We start from the raw sequence: 22,155 nt of genomic DNA, 5'->3' as shown, positions 1-22,155 counted from the left end.
ATTTTACCTGGATGAGTTACATGGTAGGTGATATATTTTTTTGAATATGGAAAAATAGGGTACTCTATTCTGACGAGTAAAGCCAAATTCATAAAGCAATTATTTTTAAATTATATGTACCAGAAATAACATACTAACCGTAGTTTACAACTTAGTCTAAGGTTAGTTGAAAAGCGTATAGTTGATACTAAGATGGAAGGAATCAATGGAAGGCAGAAATGGCGCAGCTGTTTCATTCTCAAACTGTGTTCGCAAGCAGGATTTACGAGATGCTAGCGACATCTATTAATGTAATCGGGGACGCTGATTGGCTGATCGAGTCCATGAGCAGTATCACTTTTTTTTTGCTCCGCCAGCCTAAAGCCAGTCTGGAGCCGGGGGTCATTACATCTGGCAGTTTTGGCCAGGAACAAAGTTTTACGTTAAGCCGGTTTATGTGAACCCGGAAGCTAAAAGATAAAGCTAAAAGATTAAGTGCCAAAAATACTGGCACTTAATCATTTAGCTTACATGTGGGGCTCGCTTGAAAAAGGTCGATTTAACATGGAAACCCTATGGGGTAATAGTTTTTGAGCGCCCATTTGGCCTAATGCTACCAACTGTTACTGGCTACCCCTGGATGAAATAGTCACGAACGTTCCCGCCAGAGAGACGTCAGACGACGGTCAACGGAGACACACTACCTGTTGGGTCATGCGTAAAGGCTGATCACAGTGCTGATGACCACCAATGCAGCTCAGGTGCCTGCAGCACATTGAGCCTCATGTCGCTACGTTTGTATAATTGCATGCAGATTGATATCAATCTCGTACATGCAGATTCCGGACCCTTTCAAATCGCCTCAAAATCGGCATGTAGACCAAACAGGACACGCTGATCACGAATCCGAAGTCCGTTCCGCGGCACATATGTAACTTTTCCCGTAATTGACGAATTACGGATCTGCATGCAGATTCCGGACCCTTTCAAATCGCCTCAAAATCGGCATGTAGACCAAACAGGACACGCTGATCACGAATCCGAAGTCCGTTCCGCGGCACATATGAAACTTTTCCCGTAATTGACGAATTACGGATCTGCATGCAGATTCCGGACCCTTTCAAATCGCCTCAAAATCGGCATGTAGACCAAACAGGACACGCTGATCACGAACCTGAAGTCCGTTCCGCGGCACATATGAAACCTTTCCCGTAATTGACAAATTACGGATCTGCATGCAGATTCCGGACCCTTTCAAAACGCCTCAAAATCGGCATGTAGACCAAACAGGACACGCTGATCACGAATCCGAAGTCCGTTCCGTGGCACATATGAAACTTTTCCCGTAATTGACGAATTACGGATCTGCATGCAGATTCCGGACCCTTTCAAATCGCCTCAAAATCGGTATGTAGACCAAACAGGACACGCTGATCACGAATCCGAAGTCCGTTCCGCGGCACATATGTAACTTTTCCCGTAATTGACGAATTACGGATCTGCATGCAGATTCCGGACCCTTTCAAATCGCCTCAAAATCGGCATGTAGACCAAACAGGACACGCTGATCACGAATCCGAAGTCCGTTCCGCGGCACATATGAAACTTTTCCCGTAATTGACGAATTACGGATCTGCATGCAGATTCCGGACCCTTTCAAATCGCCTCAAAATCGGCATGTAGACCAAACAGGACACGCTGATCACGAACCTGAAGTCCGTTCCGCGGCACATATGAAACCTTTCCCGTAATTGACAAATTACGGATCTGCATGCAGATTCCGGACCCTTTCAAAACGCCTCAAAATCGGCATGTAGACCAAACAGGACACGCTGATCACGAATCCGAAGTCCGTTCCGTGGCACATATGAAACTTTTCCCGTAATTGACGAATTACGGATCTGCATGCAGATTCCGGACCCTTTCAAATCGCCTCAAAATCGGCATGTAGACCAAACAGGACACGCTGATCACGAATCTGAAGTCCGTTCCGCGGCACATATAAAACCTTTCCCGTAATTGACATATTACGGATCTGCATGCAGATTCCGGACCCTTTCAAAACGCCTCAAAATCGGCATGTAGACCAAACAGGACACGCTGATCACGAATCCGAAGTCCGTTCCGCGGCACATATGAAACTTTTCCCGTAATTGACGAATTACGGATCTGCATGCAGATTCCGGACCCTTTCAAATCGCCTCAAAATCGGCATGTAGACCAAACAGGACACGCTGATCACGAATCCGAAGTCCGTTCCGCGGCACATATGAAACTTTTCCCGTAATTGGCGAATTACGGATCTGCATGCAGATTCCGGACCCTTTCAAATCGCCTCAAAATCGGCATGTAGACCAAACAGGACACGCTGATCACGAATCCGAAGTCCGTTCCGCGGCACATATGAAACTTTTCCCGTAATTGGCGAATTACGGATCTGCATGCAGATTCCGGACCCTTTCAAATCGCCTCAAAATCGGCATGTAGACCAAACAGGACACGCTGATCACGAATCTGAAGTCCGTTCCGCGGCACATATAAAACCTTTCCCGTATTTGACAAATTACGGATCTGCATGCAGATTCCGGACCCTTTCAAAACGCCTCAAAATCGGCATGTAGACCAAACAGGACACGCTGATCACGAATCCGAAGTCCGTTCCGCGGCACATATGAAACTTTTCCCGTAATTGACGAATTACGGATCTGCATGCAGATTCCGGACCCTTTCAAATCGCCTCAAAATCGGCATGTAGACCAAACAGGACACGCTGATCACGAATCCGAAGTCCGTTCCGCGGCACATATGAAACTTTTCCCGTAATTGACGAATTACGGATCTGCATGCAGATTCCGGACCCTTTCAAATCGCCTCAAAATCAGCATGTAGACCAAACCGGACACGCTGATCACGAATCTGAAGTCCGTTCCGCGGCACATATGAAACTTTTCCCGTAATTGACAAATTACGGATCTGCATGCAGATTCCGGACCCTTTCAAATCGCCTCGAAATCAGCATGTAGACCAAACAGGACAAGTTGATCACGAATCTGAAGTCCGTTCCGCGGCACATCTGAAACTTTTCCCGTATTTGACAAATTACGGATCTGCATGCAGATTCCGGACCCTTTCAAAACGCCTCAAAATCGGCATGTAGACCAAACAGGACACGCTGATCACGAATCCGAAGTCCGTTCCGCGGCACATATGAAACTTTTCCCGTAATTGACGAATTACGGATCTGCATGCAGATTCCGGACCCTTTCAAATCGCCTCAAAATCAGCATGTAGACCAAACAGGACACGCTGATCACGAATCTGAAGTCCGTTCCGCGGCACATATGAAACTTTTCCCGTAATTGACGAATTACGGATCTGCATGCAGATTCCGGACCCTTTCAAATCGCCTCAAAATCGGCATGTAGACCAAACAGGACACGCTGATCACGAATCCGAAGTCCGTTCCGCGGCACATATGAAACTTTTCCCGTAATTGACGAATTACGGATCTGCATGCAGATTCCGGACCCTTTCAAATCGCCTCAAAATTGGCATGTAGAGCAAACAGGACACGCTGATCACGAATCTGAAGTCCGTTCCGCGGCACATATGAAACTTTTCCCGTAATTGACAAATTACGGATCTGCATGCAGATTCCGGACCCTTTCAAATCGCCTCAAAATCGGCATGTAGACCAAACAGGACACGCTGATCACGAATCTGAAATCCGTTCCGCGGCACATATGAAAGTTTTCCCGTAATTGACAAATTACGGATCTGCATGCAGATTCCGGACCCTGTCAAAGCGCCTCAAAATCGGCATGTAGACCAAACAGGACACGCTGATCACAAATCCGAAGTCCGTTCCGCGCACATATGAAACTTTTCCCGTAATTGACGAATTACGGATCTGCATGCAGATTCCGGACCCTTTCAAAACGCCTCAAAATCGGCATGTAGACCAAACAGGGCACGCTGATCACGACTCCGAAGTCCGTCCGTTTCCGATTTTGAGGCGATTTGAAAGGGTCCGGCATCTGCATGCAGATCCGTAATTCGTCAATTACGGGAAAAGTTTCATATGTGCCGCGGAACGGACTTCAGATTCGTGATCAGCGTGTCCTGTTTGGTCTACATGCCGATTTTGAGGCGTTTTGAAAGGGTCCGGAATCTGCATGCAGATCCGTAATTTGTCAATTACGGGAAAAGTTTCAGATGTGCCGCGGAACGGACTTCAGATTCGTGATCAGCGTGTCCTGTTTGGTCTACATGCCGATTTTGAGGCGATTTGAAAGGGTCCGGAATCTGCATGCAGATCCGTAATTTGTCAATTACAGGAAAAGTTTCAGATGTGCCGCGGAACGGACTTCGGATTCGTGATCACCGTGTCCTGTTTGGTCTACATGCCGATTTTGAGGCGATTTGAAAGGGTCCGGAATCTGCATGCAGATCCGTAATTCGTCAATTACGGGAAAAGTTTCATATGTGCCTCGGAACGGACTTCGGATTTGTCATCAGCGTGTCCTGTTTGGTCTACATGCCGATTTTGAGGCGATTTGAAAGGGTCCGGAATCTGCATGCCGATCCGTAATTCGTCAATTACGGGAAAAGTTTCATATGTGCCGCGGAACGGACTTCGGACTCGTGATCAGCGTGTCCTGTTTGGTCTACATGCCGATTTTGAGGCGTTTTGAAAGGGTCCGGAATCTGCATGCAGATCCGTAATTTGTCAATTACGGGAAAAGTTTCAGATGTGCCGCGGAACGGACTTCAGATTCGTGATCAGCGTGTCCTGTTTGGTCTACATGCCGATTTTGAGGCGATTTGAAAGGGTCCGGAATCGGCATGCAGATCCGTAATTCGTCAATTACGGAAAAGTTTCATATGTGCCGCGGAACGGACTTCAGATTCGTGATCAGCGTGTCCTGTTTGGTCTACATGCCGATTTTGAGGCGTTTTGAAAGAGTCCGGAATCTGCATGCAGATCCGTAATTTGTCAATTACGGGAAAAGTTTCAGATGTGCCGCGGAACGGACTTCAGATTCGTGATCAGCGTGTCCTGTTTGGTCTACATGCCGATTTTGAGGCGATTTGAAAGGGTCCGGAATCTGCATGCAGATCCGTAATTCGTCAATTACGGGAAAAGTTTCATATGTGCCGCGGAACGGACTTCAGATTCGTGATCAGCGTGTCCTGTTTGGTCTACATGCCAATTTTGAGGCGATTTGAAAGGGTCCGGAATCTGCATGTACGAGATTGATATCAATCTGCATGCAATTATACGAACGTCATGTCGCTCAGGCTAGGCATCGTACTGAACCCGGAAATGACAGTACTGACTGACTTAACCCCACTGTTGTCTGCGTCCGATTGCACACCAGGGGACATTACCAAGGGTACAACATCCAGGGTACGAGCAAAGGGTTCAAGCAAAGGGTAAAGGGTACAAGCTGTTGTCAGCTTAACATAAATACTAAATTAACCCGCGCGGGGCTGGGGGGGGGGTAAATTTTACCCCCTCGCGAATTTTTGCAATATCCGCCGCCAGACTTTCAGTACCTTTTCTTACATCAATTTGACACGTTCCCTGAAAATTTGGGCGAAATCCTTCGGATTTTTATTTTTTTAGAAAATGACTATTTAGTGACGTCATGCTCGCCATTTTCGCCTCAAAAACGGCAAAATTTCAAACGCCGCTAACATCCTCATTTTTAAGGGAATCAAGACGTAACAAAAAGGTTATACGTGATTCTACTTCGTCTATCAAATGGCTATCTCGGTTTTTGACAATTTTGGATTTTGGCCCAAATTAAAAAAAAAAAAATTGGGAAAATCATAAAATCCAAAATCTTGAGTGTATCGAAAAAACCGGAATATGTGTCAGAGAAGTGGTCTATGTGCACCTACATATCAATTTTCAAAAGAATCGGTTCAAAAATGTGGGAGTTATTTCAAATTTTATGACGTCACGACACACAAAATTTTTGAAAAAATGATTATTTTTGGAGGTTCTAGACCTCGTACAGAAACAAAAATAGCACCATTCGATTCGCCGTGAAAAACTTCATCAGATAGACTACTTTTTAGGCCTTAACAACCAACTTCAAAATTTGACCTCACTTGACCTGACCTTGACCCGACCTTGACCTGAAATTCATCCAGAGGTGGTCCATATCACTTGTTGAGTGTGCCTATTGAATTCTATGAATAAAATGGCCCATAAAACATGTGCCGCACATGCCCTTTAATATATTTTGTTTTTGGTGACCTGACCTGACCTGACCTTGACCTCTGAATGATATTGTATGCAACGAATATTGTCTTGGTAGCCTAAGAACACGTTTTGGGCAATCAGTCTCAGTCCATGACTCCATTCTTCGGCAACTACGGTGCAAGGCCGATACTGTAGAAACTTGCAATTTGTACCCTTGACCTGACCTTGACCTTGACCTCAAACTTTAAATTAAGTACTTGTTTTTAGTTGTTCGTGATGAAATCTTTCGATTGGCGTTTGAATTTTCCAAATCGGACCATTAGTTCGGGAGATAACAGGGGGGGGGGGGGGGGTAAAATTTACACCCCCCACTCGCCAGCCCCGCGCGTTCGGCTGGAGACCCCAGCCCCGCGCGGGTTAACCCGGCAGTTGCTGGGGTATTTCGCCACCCACCGTTCGCTGGGGGGGGGGGGACGTCAAACGCCCCCACACGGTTCGTCGGAAGGTCATCTCAGGCTCAAAAGAAACGGTATATACCATTCGAAAACTGACGGTGAGCTGAATCCAAAAATGTATTTTTTATCAAAATCGATCGATGGCCTTTTTTTGAAAATTGCGTTTTTGTAAAAACTTAATAATCTTTTATTCCACGGGCTGTCCCGGACATTCTTGAAAACATAAACATGTATTTTTGAGTTCCAGTGAAAGCTGAACGCCAAAAGAACAATATTTAGCGAAGCAATATTTCCAAACATTAATATGCGACTCCCACAGCCGACAATAAGGCGCAATCACACATCTCAGTGTCCACGATGGACCAAAGTCAGCCACACAGAAGCGTGAAATGACCCTTATCGACTCGCAGACCCGGCGCTCTCGGCCCGCCTGACCGGCCACGGAAAGAACGTTCGGCTCTCGTTCTACTAAACAAATGTAATATTTGCCACTTTAACTGTCCACATCGCTATTAAAGTTACTCAGGATACCTGTGAAGAGAATTCATTGTTCGGCTTGATTTACAACATGCTTTAATTTACATTTTTCTTATACATGTTTTGTTCCATCCAGCTGCGATCAGTGCCCGCGCAGGGGAAGTGAGCGGGTTTTCACTGTCAGAGGCTGTACTGGTGACAGCTGCTCGGCCGCGCGACCGGTCAAAGGTTACCCTGCCCCGCCGGGCGCTACCCCCACTCCACCCGAGCTGAGGCCGGTGCAGCCTCTGACATTTCAGCGCGGCCAATTTTCCTTAAATGGGCATGATACCAAGCTCAATTGAGCAAAGTAGACATGAACAGATGCAAATTAAAGGGACTATCCCACCTTTAACATGGGGTTTGAGTTGAGATAGCCAAGTTTGCGGCGAGGTTCAGAAACCACTATCTATCTAGGTTGCAACCCCCGCGGCCTCTTGGTGTTGAAGAAATTCGTTCCCTTCATTTGAAAATGGGCCTTGTACAAGGCCCTATCTTCAACATGGAGCGACCGTTAGTGTGACGTCACCTCGTTTAGTCATTCTGATTTAAATGGGTTTGTTCGTTGAAAAATCGCTTAAAACTTGGTCTGAACTTTGTTGTGGTGCCTACAGAGTAAAAATAATCAGCTTTATGACAGTAATGTGGCCTGGGGAAGGAGGTGATTTTGGGCTGTGACGTCACATATTTGAAAGTTTGTGTTTGGAATATGGGAAGCCTAAGATATTTAATGAAAAATAAATGCCAGAACCGTGTTCCTGGTCATCCAATCTATAAAGTCGGGCACAATTTAACTGGTTTTAACAACATTTTAGAAGGTGGGATAGTCCCTTTAATGCATGATGCGAAGATGACAGAACAATGAATTTTCTTCACAGGTATCCTGAATAGCTTTAATAGCGATGTGGACAGTTAAACTGACAACTTTGACATTTGTTTAGTAGAACGAGAGCCGAACGTTCTTTCCGTGGCCGGTCAGGCGGGCCGAGAGCGCCGGGTCTGCGAGTCGATAAGGGTCATTTCACGCTTCTGTGTGGCTGACTTTGGTCCATCGTGACACTGAGCTGTGTGATTGCGCCTTATTTTCGGCTGTGGGAGACGCATTTTAATGTTCGGAAATATTGCTTCGCTAAATATTGTTCTTTTGGCGTTCAGCTTTCACTGGAACTCAAAAATACATGTTTATGTTTTCAAGAATGTCCGGGACAGCCCGTTGAATAAAAGATTATTAAGTTTTTAGAAAAAATGCAATTTTCAAAAAAGGCCATCGATCGATTTTGATAAAAAATACATTTTTGGATTCAGCTCACCGTAAGCTTTCGAATGGTATATATCGTTTCTTTTGAGCCTGAGATGACCTTCCGACGAACCGTGCCCAGCCGATAACTCGAGAACCAATAGGCGCAGCGAAACGCACGAGGCGGCTAACGAAAGAACGCGACGAGACGCTTCAGATGAGTACTTCAAAGTTGAATTTTGAGGTCACAGGTCGGGTCAACGTCAGGTCAAACCCTTGAAATCGGGCTTTCAGTAGCATGGACTTCAGGACTTCGCAATGGGCGCCTCTCGTCAGAAACTCTGTCAAAACGGTGCACAATCCATCATATAAGGCCTACAAGAGTGCCAGTTCCATGTAGGGGTCAGTCAAGCATAGGTCAGGGCAGTGGCGCAGCCAGGATTTCGTTTCGGGGGGGTCATCGCCTCCAAAGCGGGCCCCCTAGTGTGCGGGCCCCCCACCCATTTTTCAGAATCTTTCCATATTACATACGCATTCTGCTGAGCGGGCCCCCTTTACCTGTACGATAACCCTGAGCGAGTTTGAATCGGAAAATTTTGATAGAACAATAGCTCGGTAATCACCCAGTGTTCAATTTCTACGCGAATTGACCATGACAGAAATATGTTACTATGACGTATGAATTCGTATCTTTCGAGGGCGAAATGTGCCCCTTCCGCAATATGCATAGCATATATGCAAACGGAACTGTTGCCTGCTTCTGTCGGACAAGATTTAAGCAGTCCCATGTGCCTGTCCTAACTCCTAAGTCATCTATTGGCTGCTGTAGTAGATTGTGATTTATTCTTCTTCATTACGTGCATTCGCTCACAAGAAGTTTTAACCCTCGCCGGCACAGGGGAGGGGATGATGCAACCCCCTAAGGGTTTTCGCAAATAACTCGCGTAAGAAGCAGCCGATCACGACCAAACTTTCAGTACCCTCGCGTTGATCAGTTCTACCCTACCCTAGAAATTTCATGACCCTGACCCAAATGACCTTTGACCTGTGACCTACTTTCCGAGACCATGTTTGGCCAGAATCGCGATTCGGCGTATGCCGGCTCGCATTAGCCGCGCGTTTGCAGTCTTTCGTGGTTTCAAGCATTCAAACAACAGTGAGTTGATGCTGCTCCCATGCATTAGGGTGGATGTCAAGGTCACCTGAAGGTCAGGTCAGGTCATTCATTACCTATGATGACCTCGGTACTTTTTTCGAATTATACATGTTTCCAGGCTAGTTTTTGGAGCTGAATCCGAATTTAACAACCATTTGAACATTTACGAAGTAGTTTTGGTGCCTTCGTAACATGTTACGAAGCTGCCAGAGGCGGCTGACACGTAGGTACTACGAATACCCGGCAGGACTCCTATTGGTTGACCTGACCTGACCTGACCCGACCTGGCCTAAATGCATACTCTTGCCTTGGGCCGGGTTTGTTGTGGCGTGGTGATGTGGTGACGTAGATTCTGTCTGCTATCGTGGTCCCGGCATGGTGTTACTTAGCGCGGGGTACGGGCCCGACCGTTGCGCCAAGTGCGCTGAAATTTGCGCAACTTATAGATCAAGGATGGGCAACGTGCCTTTGAGGGTCTCAGCTCGATCGGATCGATAGCGAGCACATGGCGCGTGCTCAAAAAGTGCAAATTCGCGTCATGGACTTTACATGTATAAATCGGCTTGCAAAATCGGGCGAAAATGGCTAAATATGCCAGACACTGGTCCGGTACCCATGCAGTATCTCGGTAACCGTGGGCCCAATCGGCACGGGGAACACAGTATCGTGTAGAGAATCGAAAGGACTATCGAATGGTGTGCGGTGCAGGGATGGCACGCGCCACGTGCACCCGTGAGGGCACTTATGCTGGAAAATTTACGTTTCGGACAGATTTGGGACTTAATGCTATTTTCGGGTGACTGTTTGACGGACCGGGTTCAAACAACGCCTGTTGGCAAAAGAAAGGTACCGCCTCTCATGGAAAAATTGTGAACAGCTAATTGATCAAAAACAAGGTTCAGAACAAATCGCTGGAGAGAATGGTATTTGTTAATGACTTACTTAATTACATGGGTTTTACTGCATAACCTGGTACGTTTGACAGTTGAAAATGGCATAGTTGGAAAGAACATTTAATTTTGTCCAAAATCCAATCATCGCTTTTGCATGACGAGCAACAGTATTCTTAAAAATATAAATGTTGCAAACCTCTACAAAGTAATTCATCGATCGCTATCATTTTTCAATAACCTACGTCAACCTTTGTTATAAACTACACATGACATGTTCTATAGTAGAACGCATGCTTATCAGACACGAGCACCTCGATGCAATGGATATTTTTTCCCAAACCAAAATGCTTAGCCGTCAAAAAGCAATCAACCGAATTGGATACATAACCCACGGACACAAGACCAGCCAAACGCCCACCGATCGAAAATACCCCTTATTCGCTTTGGGGAGCAAGCGAGTCACCCTAGCGGGCCCCATTCAACCAGGGGCCCGGGCCCTATCCACACGGGGGCCCGAGCCACGTCCACCTGGGGCTCCGGGCCCCGTCCACCAGGGGGGCCGGGCCCCGTCCACTAGGGGGCCCGGGCCCCATTCATCCGGGGGCCGGGCCCCATTCACCCGGGGTCCGGCGTCCACCTGGGGCCCGGGGCCCGTTCTCCCGGGGGCCCGGGCCACATCCACCCGGGGGCCCGGACCCATCCACGGGGTCCCGGGCCCCATCCACCCAGGGGGCTCGGGCCCATTCTCCCAGGGGCCCGGGCCCGTTCTCCGGGAGGCCCGGGTCCGTTCTCCAATCTCCCGGGGGCCCGGGCCCCATCCAACCGGGGGTCCGGGCCCCGTCCACCCGGGGCCCGGGGCCCGTTCTCCCGGGGCCCGGACCCATCCACGGGGGCCCGGGCCCTATCCACCAAGGAGGCCCGGGCCCGTTCTCCCAGGGGCCCGGGCCCGTTCTCCCGGGGGCCCGGGCCCCGTCCACCTGGGGCCCAGGCCGACCCCTCACCCGTGGTGTCCCAGTAGGCATTTCTCGAAGCGGGCTCGTCCGATTAGATTAGGGTCTCTCTCTCTCCTCCCTCCCTCTCTCTCTCTCTCTCTCTCTCTCTCTCTCTCTCTCTCTCTCTCTCTCTCTCTCTCTCTCTCTCTCCTTCTCTCGAGCGGGCCCCTGACAGAAATTTCGGGGGGGGGGTCAGCTGACCCTCTGACCCCCCCCTGGCTGCGCCACTGGGTCAGGGTCAAGGTCAGGTCAACCGGGTAGGCACATATCCCCGAAAATAAAAACTAATATTCGCAGCCTATGACACATGTTTTATGGGTAATTTGGGCCGTAGAACACGATGGTGACATTCATTTTATCATATATGTACGTGTTTGGCTAAAAAAGCTCAATTTAAGAAACTAATGTATCATGGTCGTGAAGCAGTCACGAGAAATTGTCAAGATTCAGCTCAAGATTTTGGGAAATGCGGAACGATAATCAGTAATCGAAGATAGCCATTTGATTGTTCATGGTATTGGCATTCTAATGGCGTTTACGGCATATCTGTATGTCTATTCTGTGATTTTATGATTTTTTGAACATATGCCGTTTTTGGTCGAAAACTCAGAAAACATAGACGTCACTAAAACCTCGATATCTCAAACATTTTTCTACCGATTATTTTGAAACTTTGTCACAATAAACTTAAATCAAATCCCTACAGGTACCCAAAATTTAGCGCGCACGCCATTTTTATGCTATAGCCCGGCGAAAAAAGTGGGGGCGTTTAACGCCCCCCCCCCCCCAGCAACTCGCGTGTTAACATACTAAACACACAATTTTACTTTTTAACATTTTTACATTTTTACTTTATCACTTAACATACTAAACACGACGGTCCTGCCTGATCAGCGATCATCTCAGGCCCATGTCACTCCACTTTTGATGACATCATAAGGGGGCCTCAGGACAATAATGGCGCGGTGCGCCACAATCGCTTCAAAGCTACTTGCCAACGGTTGCCATTTTTGAAAATATTATTTTGAAATTAAGTTGCAAGTTATTCAAATATTGTAATAAAGTTGTTGATTAAATCGATGCCATATCTGAAAACTTACTGAAAAATGATTTATTCATAGTAAAAATCATAGACTACTACATATCTGGACTGGACACGAAATTTCGCCGATTACCATAAGGGTACCAATGGAGTTTTATGTGTTAAATTTGATTGCCTTTCATAATGGATATGTTATAATGAACAGGTCGCATATTTGATCCCATCCCATGGTTATAACCGCGTGAACTTCGCCCTGCTTACTGATGCTCATTTGGCAGCTTAGAGGTCAGTGGAGAGAGTGCTGCGCGTGCTACGTGATGGTCTGCTATTAGTCATCATTTTGTCGCTTCTGCCATCTTCGTTGACAAGGAAACTCGCAGATAGTGGTTGCTTGTTTATGATAATTCGCACATCACAATGAATCGTAATACAATGAATGCAAGCCACAATTATCACATAAATAGATCACAATGATACACTATTGGAACTGTGACGCTCCTGCGATGTCACTCTTCCAGCTCCAGAAACTAACAGGACAAAACACGGAGAACTGGCGGCGGGCGTACATACGTTTGACCCGGGTCGCGCTGAGCCATACTGTGCCGGCGCAAAAATGTAACGTACATACTGGCCACTAGATGGCACTGTGAGTCAGCGCCTGAAGGCATACTGTGCCGGTGCACAAAGGTAACTTAAATATCGGCCACTAGATAGCGCTGTCCGTCAGCGCCTGCAGATGCAGTGGAGCCGAGCTGGTCCTAAGTCTTCTTACTCCCACTTAACTTGCGGCGCTTCTGGTCTTCCCTAGAGCATCTCTCCTTACTGGTACTGGCGCCGGGGTCTGTGGAACGCTTCCATTTTCCGTGTAGACGGCTGTTGGCGTCCCTGACCATGTTGCTGGCGAACAAATTGAATAGGGAGCCTGCCATACGCGATACTACAGTTGCAAGACAGTGGCCTCCTTCACAGCTGATGTCTGAGACAGTCACGTTCTCGGCCGATGTGATGACTTCACTCACCACATTCACGAAGACTGCTCGCGGCAGGTTGCTGCCGAACAGACGCTGCCTGCTGCTCTGCTCTTTGACGAGAGTCCTCCAAACACAGCAGATTCTGGAAGCGATGTCGATTGCAGTGGAAGTGGGTCGTATCAGCTTCCCTCGATCTAACAGGCCGATGAAAGTATTGCTGAGCAACGACGTCTGATCCAGGTTGTCCGCCAAGCGAACCTCCAGTGGTGGAGAGCGTCTGTCGATCAGCAGATCTGCGCAGGAATCGCACTTGTTGTCTTTGGTGACTGCGCGCGCGAGGTAGCCGGCTATGTAGCCGAGCGCAGCCTCGGTTGTGTCATCGAGGTCGTCTTCGATGTCGCTTGCTGTGATCAGTGTTGACAGATGGCGTACCGTCTCGCTGTCTTCCTCCCCTTTCTCCTGTCTTGGAATGTCCATTCTTGAAGCGATTTCGGCCACGCTGAAGCCCGACCACCAAACCAGCCCTGTTGTGCGGATGATGGCTTCATTTTCCCAGAACTGGCGCACGCTTGCCCAATAGTTCCCACCGGCGAGCTTCCTCAGGTGCCCAAAACGACCTTCAATCTGATCCGACTGAATTTTCCCCGTGAGAACGTACTCTAGCCGATCTGGATATGTTGACAGAAGGTACCGTGCCAGGGCGACAAGACCCCTTGAGGTATAAAACACCGCCATACAAGTGTCCTTTGTCATCGGAGCACCGCTGTCGAGAACGGCACGCATGTAGTCACCAAAGCTCGCGATGAAGCCAAGTGACTTCTCGCTGTCGTCACATGCAGCTCGCAGTGCGATGCGGCTCTTGTCGTTCAGTCGTTGCGCTGCGTACGCCGACTTAACGTTACATGCATCAAACCACCGTCTGATGAATTCAAGGAGAGCTGCAGTGTCGGCGAAACCTGCACAGTCAGGTCGGTGTTCAGCGAAGTACCGTAGGGCCGCAGTCGTTGTTTGGTCCGTGACTGCCGCTGCCAACTTCACATTGACACGCTCCAGAACTGATGGATTCAAGACTCTGTCCGTAAGCTTGTACGCAAGCTTGGCCGGGTTGCCATACTCCATCTCATGGATCCTCTTCAAGTGATCGAAGCTGACTTCTAGGTCGCGCTGGTCTTCTGAACCAGGGAGAGGCGGAAGACGGAGTGATTTGTTCCTCATCATACCATAATAGAGGTTCTTAAACACGTGCACTGTATCGTACAGCGTGAAAATCTTCTCCTCATCATCAGAGTATGGATTTATCACGTATTCCGGGTGGTGACCGTCCGTGCCGAGTGACCTGTGCCACGCTTGATTCGTGCGGTGGTTGTCAGTTGTTACCGACACCACAGTGAGTCCTAGCTCGGTCAGCCCCTTCAGCGTTTTGTTGAATATGTCATTGATGTCGGATGTTTTGACGTGAGGGACTGGCTGCATGCATATCATGTCCTGGTATGTTCCTGCGACAGAGTTCACATGGACACAGAACAGAGTCTTGGCGATAGCTCCATCTTGCTCGCCAAACAGCCGCCCGCCGGCCAGCTCCATCGTCTGGGCGCAGTAGACTTCATCCATAGCCATATTGATAAGCCGCTCTCGTGGCGCCAACTTTTCAACTCGCATACGGAGGTACGCCATTGTCGTGCTGTCGAGTCCGGCGCTAACCTGCAGTGCAGATGTAAGTCGACGGAGGGTTTTTGAGTGCGGAAGGCAGAGCAAGGGCGACTGTTGAAGTGTGCTGTACAATTTGGGACTCATTCTCTCCCAAATCACTGCGTTCCCCAGAAGCTCCTGAGAGCACCGTCTGTTGTTCGCCGGCTTCGCGACTAGTCGCAGTTGTTCAGCGCAGAAGGAGACTACTGGGCAGACATCGCCATCGCTGGACTCGGCGATTGTGTCGAGGAGCGTCGCGGCTGCCGACAGACGAGCAGCAACTGTCACAGTGACACTCTTCAGACGTGCAATCACGTTCAGCACTTCTGACACTGATGAAAACGCTCCAGGCACGCAGCAGATATCAGAGACTGTCTTGACCGAAACATCAGTTCCTTGGCAGTGCAGCTTGAAGCGAAGGTCGTCGTATATGGTGATGTTGTGGGTTATAACGGGCATGCCAGCCGGTTCTCTAACTTCCTCCTTTCTTATGCTGATCACTGTCACGTCTTCAACGTTGACTTCGGCCACCCTGAAAAAAGAAAATTCATAAGACGATATTCAAGCATCTTATTTGCCGACACTGCAACCGCCCACAATATGTTGTATCTTTTGCGCACTTAGCAAATCATATTTCTTTTGTTTTACGTATTCGATTGTATTTCAACATATTTGTTTTTATATAATCAATTATTGTAGAATGGTAATTACTATTTGTGAATATTTCAGTAAGGTAGGTACCTTTTATGTTGTATGATCAGAAGCCTTATTCCGCATATGGAGGTACTTATTTTTCAGTAGTATCATTTTTTTCAAGACGTTGCAACGAAACAGTTAAGTTACCTACATCAAATATGTAATTGGTGGGTTAAATCGTAGTAATCTATCCGTCACTCCCGTTAAGTACCTATTCAACATAGTTGGGCATAATATTATCATTTATCATACCTAAAAAATTAAATACATATTACAAAACACAATAGGCGTAGGAACAGGGGGGCCAGGGGACCATGGCCCCCCCCCCCACTTTGCGGCCAAGTTTTCATGTTACATTATTTAATGTTGCTCAAAATACAAAAATAAAGGCAGCAAACGATTCAGCAAGACGAGGAGTTCAAAACTGCCCTCAAATTTTTCTTAGGGGGTTGGGGTTCCCACAAACTGAGATCGAAGTGTCCCTGACCGGGGTCTCCCCCCCCCACTTTTCGTGACGTTCCCACGCCTATGCAAAACATCAATTCCATTGATAAACATACCTGAAGCCCACGGGCAGGTGCTCCTTTTTTAGTTTCTGACAGAGATCAGCGAGGTTCTGTATCTGGTCGTCAGCGAAGAATGCCTGTGTCCGGTTTTCGGCCTCTTGTTCCTGTCGGAGTCGTCGTGCCGATGGGTCTGCAAATTTCGTCGGACGAGGTGTTGAGCGGCCTGTTGCGAGTTCCACAAACGGCACAGCATCTTTCTTCAGAAGTCGCCGTTTCCGATCCTTGCCGCGTCTGTTAGCACCCACACGAAAATCATGAGGACGGAAATGCTTTTCGCATATGCCACAGTTGACCCCGTTCAGGTTTTCCACGTTCCGTCCAATGGCTTCAGCCCATTTCCTCTTGCTTGCTTTATTTCCGGGGAATCGAAAAACGCTTAATCGTGGGGTAAGCTTATTGTTTTCCCTGTCCCATATCGTCGGCTTGTGTCCTGAACGACAGTTAGCAACTGCACAATATCTTGGCATTGTTGAACAGCTTCCATACTGTATACAACCACAAGTTATGAATTCATTGTGTTGCGGAACGATTGTACAGAAAGGGGAAATCACCAAAAAAATAATATTACAATGATCCACATTAAACCAACTTGGTATTAAGATGTATAAACTACAATTCCGACAAAGCTCAACGAAAACAATATGATGAAATTTGGAATGTTTGAGATTCTATAAGTAAAATACTCATTATTGCAGCACGTGATAAATGCAATTAACATCCGTCATCCACCGCCTGCAGTACCCTTATGGTAATCGGCGAAATTTCGTGTCCAGTCCAGATATGTAGTAGTCTATGTAAAAATATAAGCTCGATGCGTTTTTCCGTTGCTTTCCTGCAACTGCAGAGGATTTTTAAATCGTCTATATCTTCAAAATCGGCCATTTCTTAGCATATTGCTGCTTTTTTATCGCTAGAAAATTAGTTGGTCTTTCCAATGAGATCAACGGTTGAGCGATTTGTGTAGAGTGCCACCAACAATCTTCAAATGAAGTTAGTCATTTTTACGTTGTAAAGGAATGGAGTACCCCTTGCGAGCATCAGGGGTGACGTCACTCAGGATCTGTCTCTGATTGGTCGGCGGGGGAGTGACTGTACCTTCTATAGATGGCCTTGGATCATCCAGACCACGCGGAACAGGAACCCAGCGGTGGCCTGGAGGGGTCCACGTCAAAACAGCTAGTGACTATTGAGCTAGTGACTTTTGAGCTAGTACAAAAGAGCTAGTGCTTCAAAACAGCTAGTGACAAAACAGCTAGCGCCAAAATAGCTAGTAATGCAAAACAGCTAGTACCTCAAATCAGCTAGAGACAAAACAGCTAGCGTCAATATAGCTAGTAGAGCAAAATAGCTAGTGCTTCATTATAGCTAGTGACAAAATCGCTAGCGTCGAAATAACTAATGAAGCTGTAGCTTATTCGTACGAAGTACGGGCAGCTATTATAGATTCTTTCCCGACGAGCCACAGGACTTCATACCACTCTCCTGTTCTTCACCTCGGTCGGTTCAGCGTGAAGGTGGATTGTGCCAGGAAGTCGGTGAGGACCGCTGTCGCGCACCATCTCCCACAGCGGAAGCAGCGAGACCCAGAAAAAGAGCCCGGACGAACGCACAGAAGATCGCGAACTTCGTGCAGATCGTGAACAAACACCAGGTTAGACTACCTCCGAAGGCCTGTGTTGCTGGTTGGTGGAGACGCTGCACCACGAATTTCTGTGAAAATCAGCGGAAAAAAATAAACGAGCAAGTGAACAGGGTAAATGTGGCTGCGAGACGACAATGGTGCGCCGAGCACCTGCTACACCTGGGCCCTGCGGCGCGGGGAGTCATCCTGTCGCTGATCAACCGCTCCTCGGGCACCGCCCTCGTCCCCTCGACCTGGAGAAGGGCATTTATCATCCCTATTCCCAACGCTGACAAGAACCCGGGTTCGGTGAGCAGCTACCGCCCTATCAGCCTCACCAGGCACCTGGCGAAGCTGGCTGAAAGAATGGTCACTGCAAGACTGACCTTCGTGGCGGACAAGAAGCACCTAGTTTCGCCCGAACAGGTTGACTTTCGACGAGGCCGAGGCGCAGAGGAGAGCCTTGCCAGGCTGATACAGACTGTTCAAGACGTCTGGAACCGGCCGAAGCCACGGGGACGTCCGAGACACGGAACTACCGCCGACAGGTTCGCCCTCCTGGCTTTCGATTTCAGTCGCGCCCAAGGCCCTATATACCAGGTAGGGTCGTCCCAGGGTATATTGGGTCGTCCGGCGAGTCTACCTTTTCGTGACGTCAGCTCGTGACGTCATTTGGAGTCAAGTCTCGAAGCCCCGTTCAATCCCCATGTAAATGAGCGATTTTCGAAGCACTGTAGAATGAAGTCTGCACAAGATATATCAAACCTAAGCATCTTATCTGAAAGAGCAGACAATTTTCTGCAAGTTATCCATTACGTGTTTTTCGCTAAATCTTTTGCTTTTTTCACAAAAGCGTAAAATGTCCCGCCATGTCTCCGCAGCCTCCCTGCCGCCAGCTGCCGCGCGGTCGCGGTAGTGTAGTGGTTAGCGTGCCCGCGCAGTATCTCAAAGGTCCCGAGTTCGAATCTATGCGGTGCGGAACTTTAATTGCAATTCCAAGCTGAATATACGCACATCCATAATAAATTATTATTCGTATAGCTTAACTGTCACCAAGCTATCCATATAAATTGACTTCACCCAAAATATCGGCAAGATTCTATTAAAATATAAATTCAAATATGGCGGCTTGGACTTCCGCGTGCGTTAGGCTCCGCCCATAGCTCCGCCCACATGCGTGACGTCATTCGTGTTAGTTGACACACGCGGAGATAGGGGACGACATGGGCCGGTGTCGCGCCTACGACACCGTGGACCACCGGATGCTCTACTCCGTCACCTCCCGAGGTGTATGGCCACCTGGGTGTTCGGCTTCCTGAGGGACCGCCGAACCAGAGCCGAGGTGAATGAAGTGCGCAGCTCGGAGCGCCCGTTCCGAGCGGGCCTGCCACAGGGGCCGGTTCTGGCCCCCACCCTCTTCACCCTCTGGTTCGCCGACCTCATCGAGGACCTCCGCCACGTCCCCAGGACATACAGGGTGATCCAAAAAATTTGGAACCCCTAACTTAAAATGTCTCTAAGTCCGAAAGTATTCACTTTATTGACCAATTGCGAACACCATTAGAAAGAGCAATAAATCCTCTATAAAATCACGTCAAATTGGTGAATGTATATTGTAAAGCATTGGCACACTATTAGCTTTTGGAATGAACGTCAGAAAACTGAGTGAAACGAAATCGCCAAATGTTAACAATGCGATGAAATCCGTTAGCACTCTATCTGTTGTCTTTTTGCGAATAACACCACATCCAAATTCAATTTTATTTCATAAAAGTTAACACAGAAGCACACAGTAAAACAGATACACGCGCCCTAGCTTCCGCTGTTCATCACAGCATGTGCTCAACGGCGAGCTCCGGGGGCCGTCACGCAGGCCTGCAATTGCTTGGGGACAGCTCCGACTGCGCGGGCCAGCAGTCTCTGGGAAACCGGTCCCAGCAGGCCGTCAGTCTTTTCTTTCCTTACAATAGCACGTGAATGAGCTATTTTTATTCATGAACCTCCAACAAGCGACATGGTCAGAACAGCAAACCGTCAATCACTGATTTGCGCATAGTATGTTCAAAACCGTTTCACTGAGTTTCGTGACACAAATTTTATAGGCATATGTCTAGGGCAATAAATTGTAAGTACAATCAACTTGGTTTTATAGAGAATTGAACGTTCTTTCTAATGGCGTGTGCAATTTATCAACAAAGTGAAAATTTTCTGACTTATAGACATTTTAAGTTAGGGGTTCCAATTTTTTTGGATCACCCTGTATGTCTTTGCATACGCAGACGATACGGCGACAATGAGTGCAGGAGGCACGATGCCTGAAACAACGGCCAGAGCGCAGCAGGCAAAGGACACCCTAGCGAGCTAAACACGCCGCTGGAAAACGAAGATCGCCCGCCAGACAGCACAAGCTCTCGCGCTCTCCCAGTGGAGTAAAGATACCGTCGACCAAGGCCATCTATAGAAGGTACAGTCACTCCCCCGCCGACCAATCAGAGACAGATCCTGAGTGACGTCACCGCTGATGCTCGAAAGGGGTACTCCATTCCTTTACAACGTAAAAATGCATATTTACGTCTGGACAACGAGTTGCGGGGAAAAGTGCCGATTGTGTTGCAGTTTTAGGAGCCGGTGATTAGGCTGGATTTTTGGGTTACTTTTTCGTTCCGATTCATGTATTTCATAGTGTTTGGCTTTTGAATATTTTAGTTCTTTCAGATAAATATTACTTGCCTTACAACTTTTGTAAAAACGTTTCATTTTTTTATAAGCCGACGTTCAGAGTCCTAAAAATACATCAGCACTACAATCAATGTAAACAAACAAATGGAGCACCACTTGGCTCTGTTCCAAGGCCATTTTTTAGTTTATCTGGTGGTTTTCTTGCTCTTGTACGTCGTTTTGTTGGATGTTTTGAATCCCTTAAGATTGACTTATATCATATTTAAGAAGCATGTTGACTGAAAACAATCTGAAGTATCCAGGAGGCTGACAGAGGTCCTGACTACTGAGCAATATCAATATCAAGTTGAACAAATTATGAAATTTTGGTTGATAAACGCAAGTTGATCGGGCTCATATATCAGCAAGAAAAAGTAAAATTAAAAGAGCTTAGGTATTGTCCAAAAACAAGCTATAATATTGCAGACCTTGGAGCAATACTGAAGAGCACGCTGAGCAGGATCGTGCCAGAAAATGTTGACTGATGAGCGCATATTGATGTATTGGTATGAATATTGAATGATAACTTACAACAGCAAGATAAATTAGTGCTAACTGTCAAGTTAAAATCTAGAATGAATGGACTTGGGCAGTTTTACTATGCTTAAATGCTATGCAGATTGTAATGTGCATCAGGTACTCAGTGTCTGGCAAATGAAACAGGCGATCATTCCATTGCTACTGGAGGAGAAAGCTTGGATCACTAAATCCACTTTATGTTGATTTTGATGTTAATCATCATAACTGTATTTCTTGAAAAAAGGATTGTAGTAAAATTGTCAATGTGACAATCCATGCAACAATGTGATCATATTATGTGTTCATAGTCATTCGTGATAGTCATTATTGGTCCAATATACAATGACAAAGCTCTCAGTCTCAGCGTTTCTTCCTGTGGATGGCCAGCAGTGACTCAAAGCTTAGAAGTATTAGTTTTCTTCACAGGGCTGGGATAAACAGTACTGAGGGTAATCTTCCACCAAGGAACTCCACTTTGACATGGTATGAGATGTAGGCACAAGTAGGTAGGTGCTCAGTTCCTACTTCCTATAGTCAGTAGTTGTGTATGTTTACCTAAGATCAGATTGTTAGTTTTTTAATTTGCCAAATGTCCATAAAAATGTGACCTGAGCAATGAGCATACCTGAACCTGACTAACCTGACAGCTGACCTAACCTCAATCATCACACATATTTGCAGCCTACCCAAGACCTGCATGGCAGTGGCACCCAGTTATAGGTAGGTACTCACCCTAACTCAATCGTACCTGCTAACCTCCAACTTGCCAAAAGTAAGCTCACATTGCCACGCTGTGTCCAGGGAAACAGTCAACTGAGGAACTGGCTCATTGGGTGGCTGGTGTGAGACTGTGCATTTAAAGTGTTTCTTCTCTGAAGCTGCTCTGCACTG

The 22,155-nt window shown here is 47.3% G+C and overlaps 1 protein-coding gene across 1 annotated transcript; it reads right to left on the bottom strand.

Annotated features, from left to right (window-relative positions):
• Nucleotides 1-12,865: 12,865 nt before the first annotated feature.
• Nucleotides 12,866-17,024, bottom strand: LOC122393741. The gene is made up of 2 exons (XM_043390023.1): nucleotides 16,401-17,024; nucleotides 12,866-15,676 (listed from the first exon to the last, which is right to left on the bottom strand). Exons 1-2 carry the CDS (start codon nucleotides 16,871-16,873, stop codon nucleotides 13,243-13,245), a joined length of 2,907 nt encoding a protein of 968 aa, XP_043245958.1. The 5' UTR covers nucleotides 16,874-17,024; the 3' UTR covers nucleotides 12,866-13,242.
• Between the last annotated feature and the right edge of the window lie 5,131 nt (nucleotides 17,025-22,155).

The sequence above is a fragment of the Amphibalanus amphitrite genome, unplaced genomic scaffold (assembly GCF_019059575.1).
Source record: "Amphibalanus amphitrite isolate SeventyFive unplaced genomic scaffold, NRLGWU_Aamphi_draft 000551F_arrow, whole genome shotgun sequence".
Taxonomy (NCBI): domain Eukaryota; kingdom Metazoa; phylum Arthropoda; class Thecostraca; order Balanomorpha; family Balanidae; genus Amphibalanus; species Amphibalanus amphitrite.
This window is presented reverse-complemented; position numbering and strand designations above follow the sequence as displayed.

Excerpts from the sequence above, each read along its gene's own strand:
- LOC122393741 (XM_043390023.1), bottom strand. The coding sequence starts at position 16,873 with ATGCCAAGATATTGTGCAGTTGCTAACTGTCGTTCAGGACACAAGCCG. Across the intron at positions 15,677-16,400 it reads CACCTGCCCGTGGGCTTCAG|GGTGGCCGAAGTCAACGTTG; the intron begins GTATGTTTATCA and ends TTCTTTTTTCAG.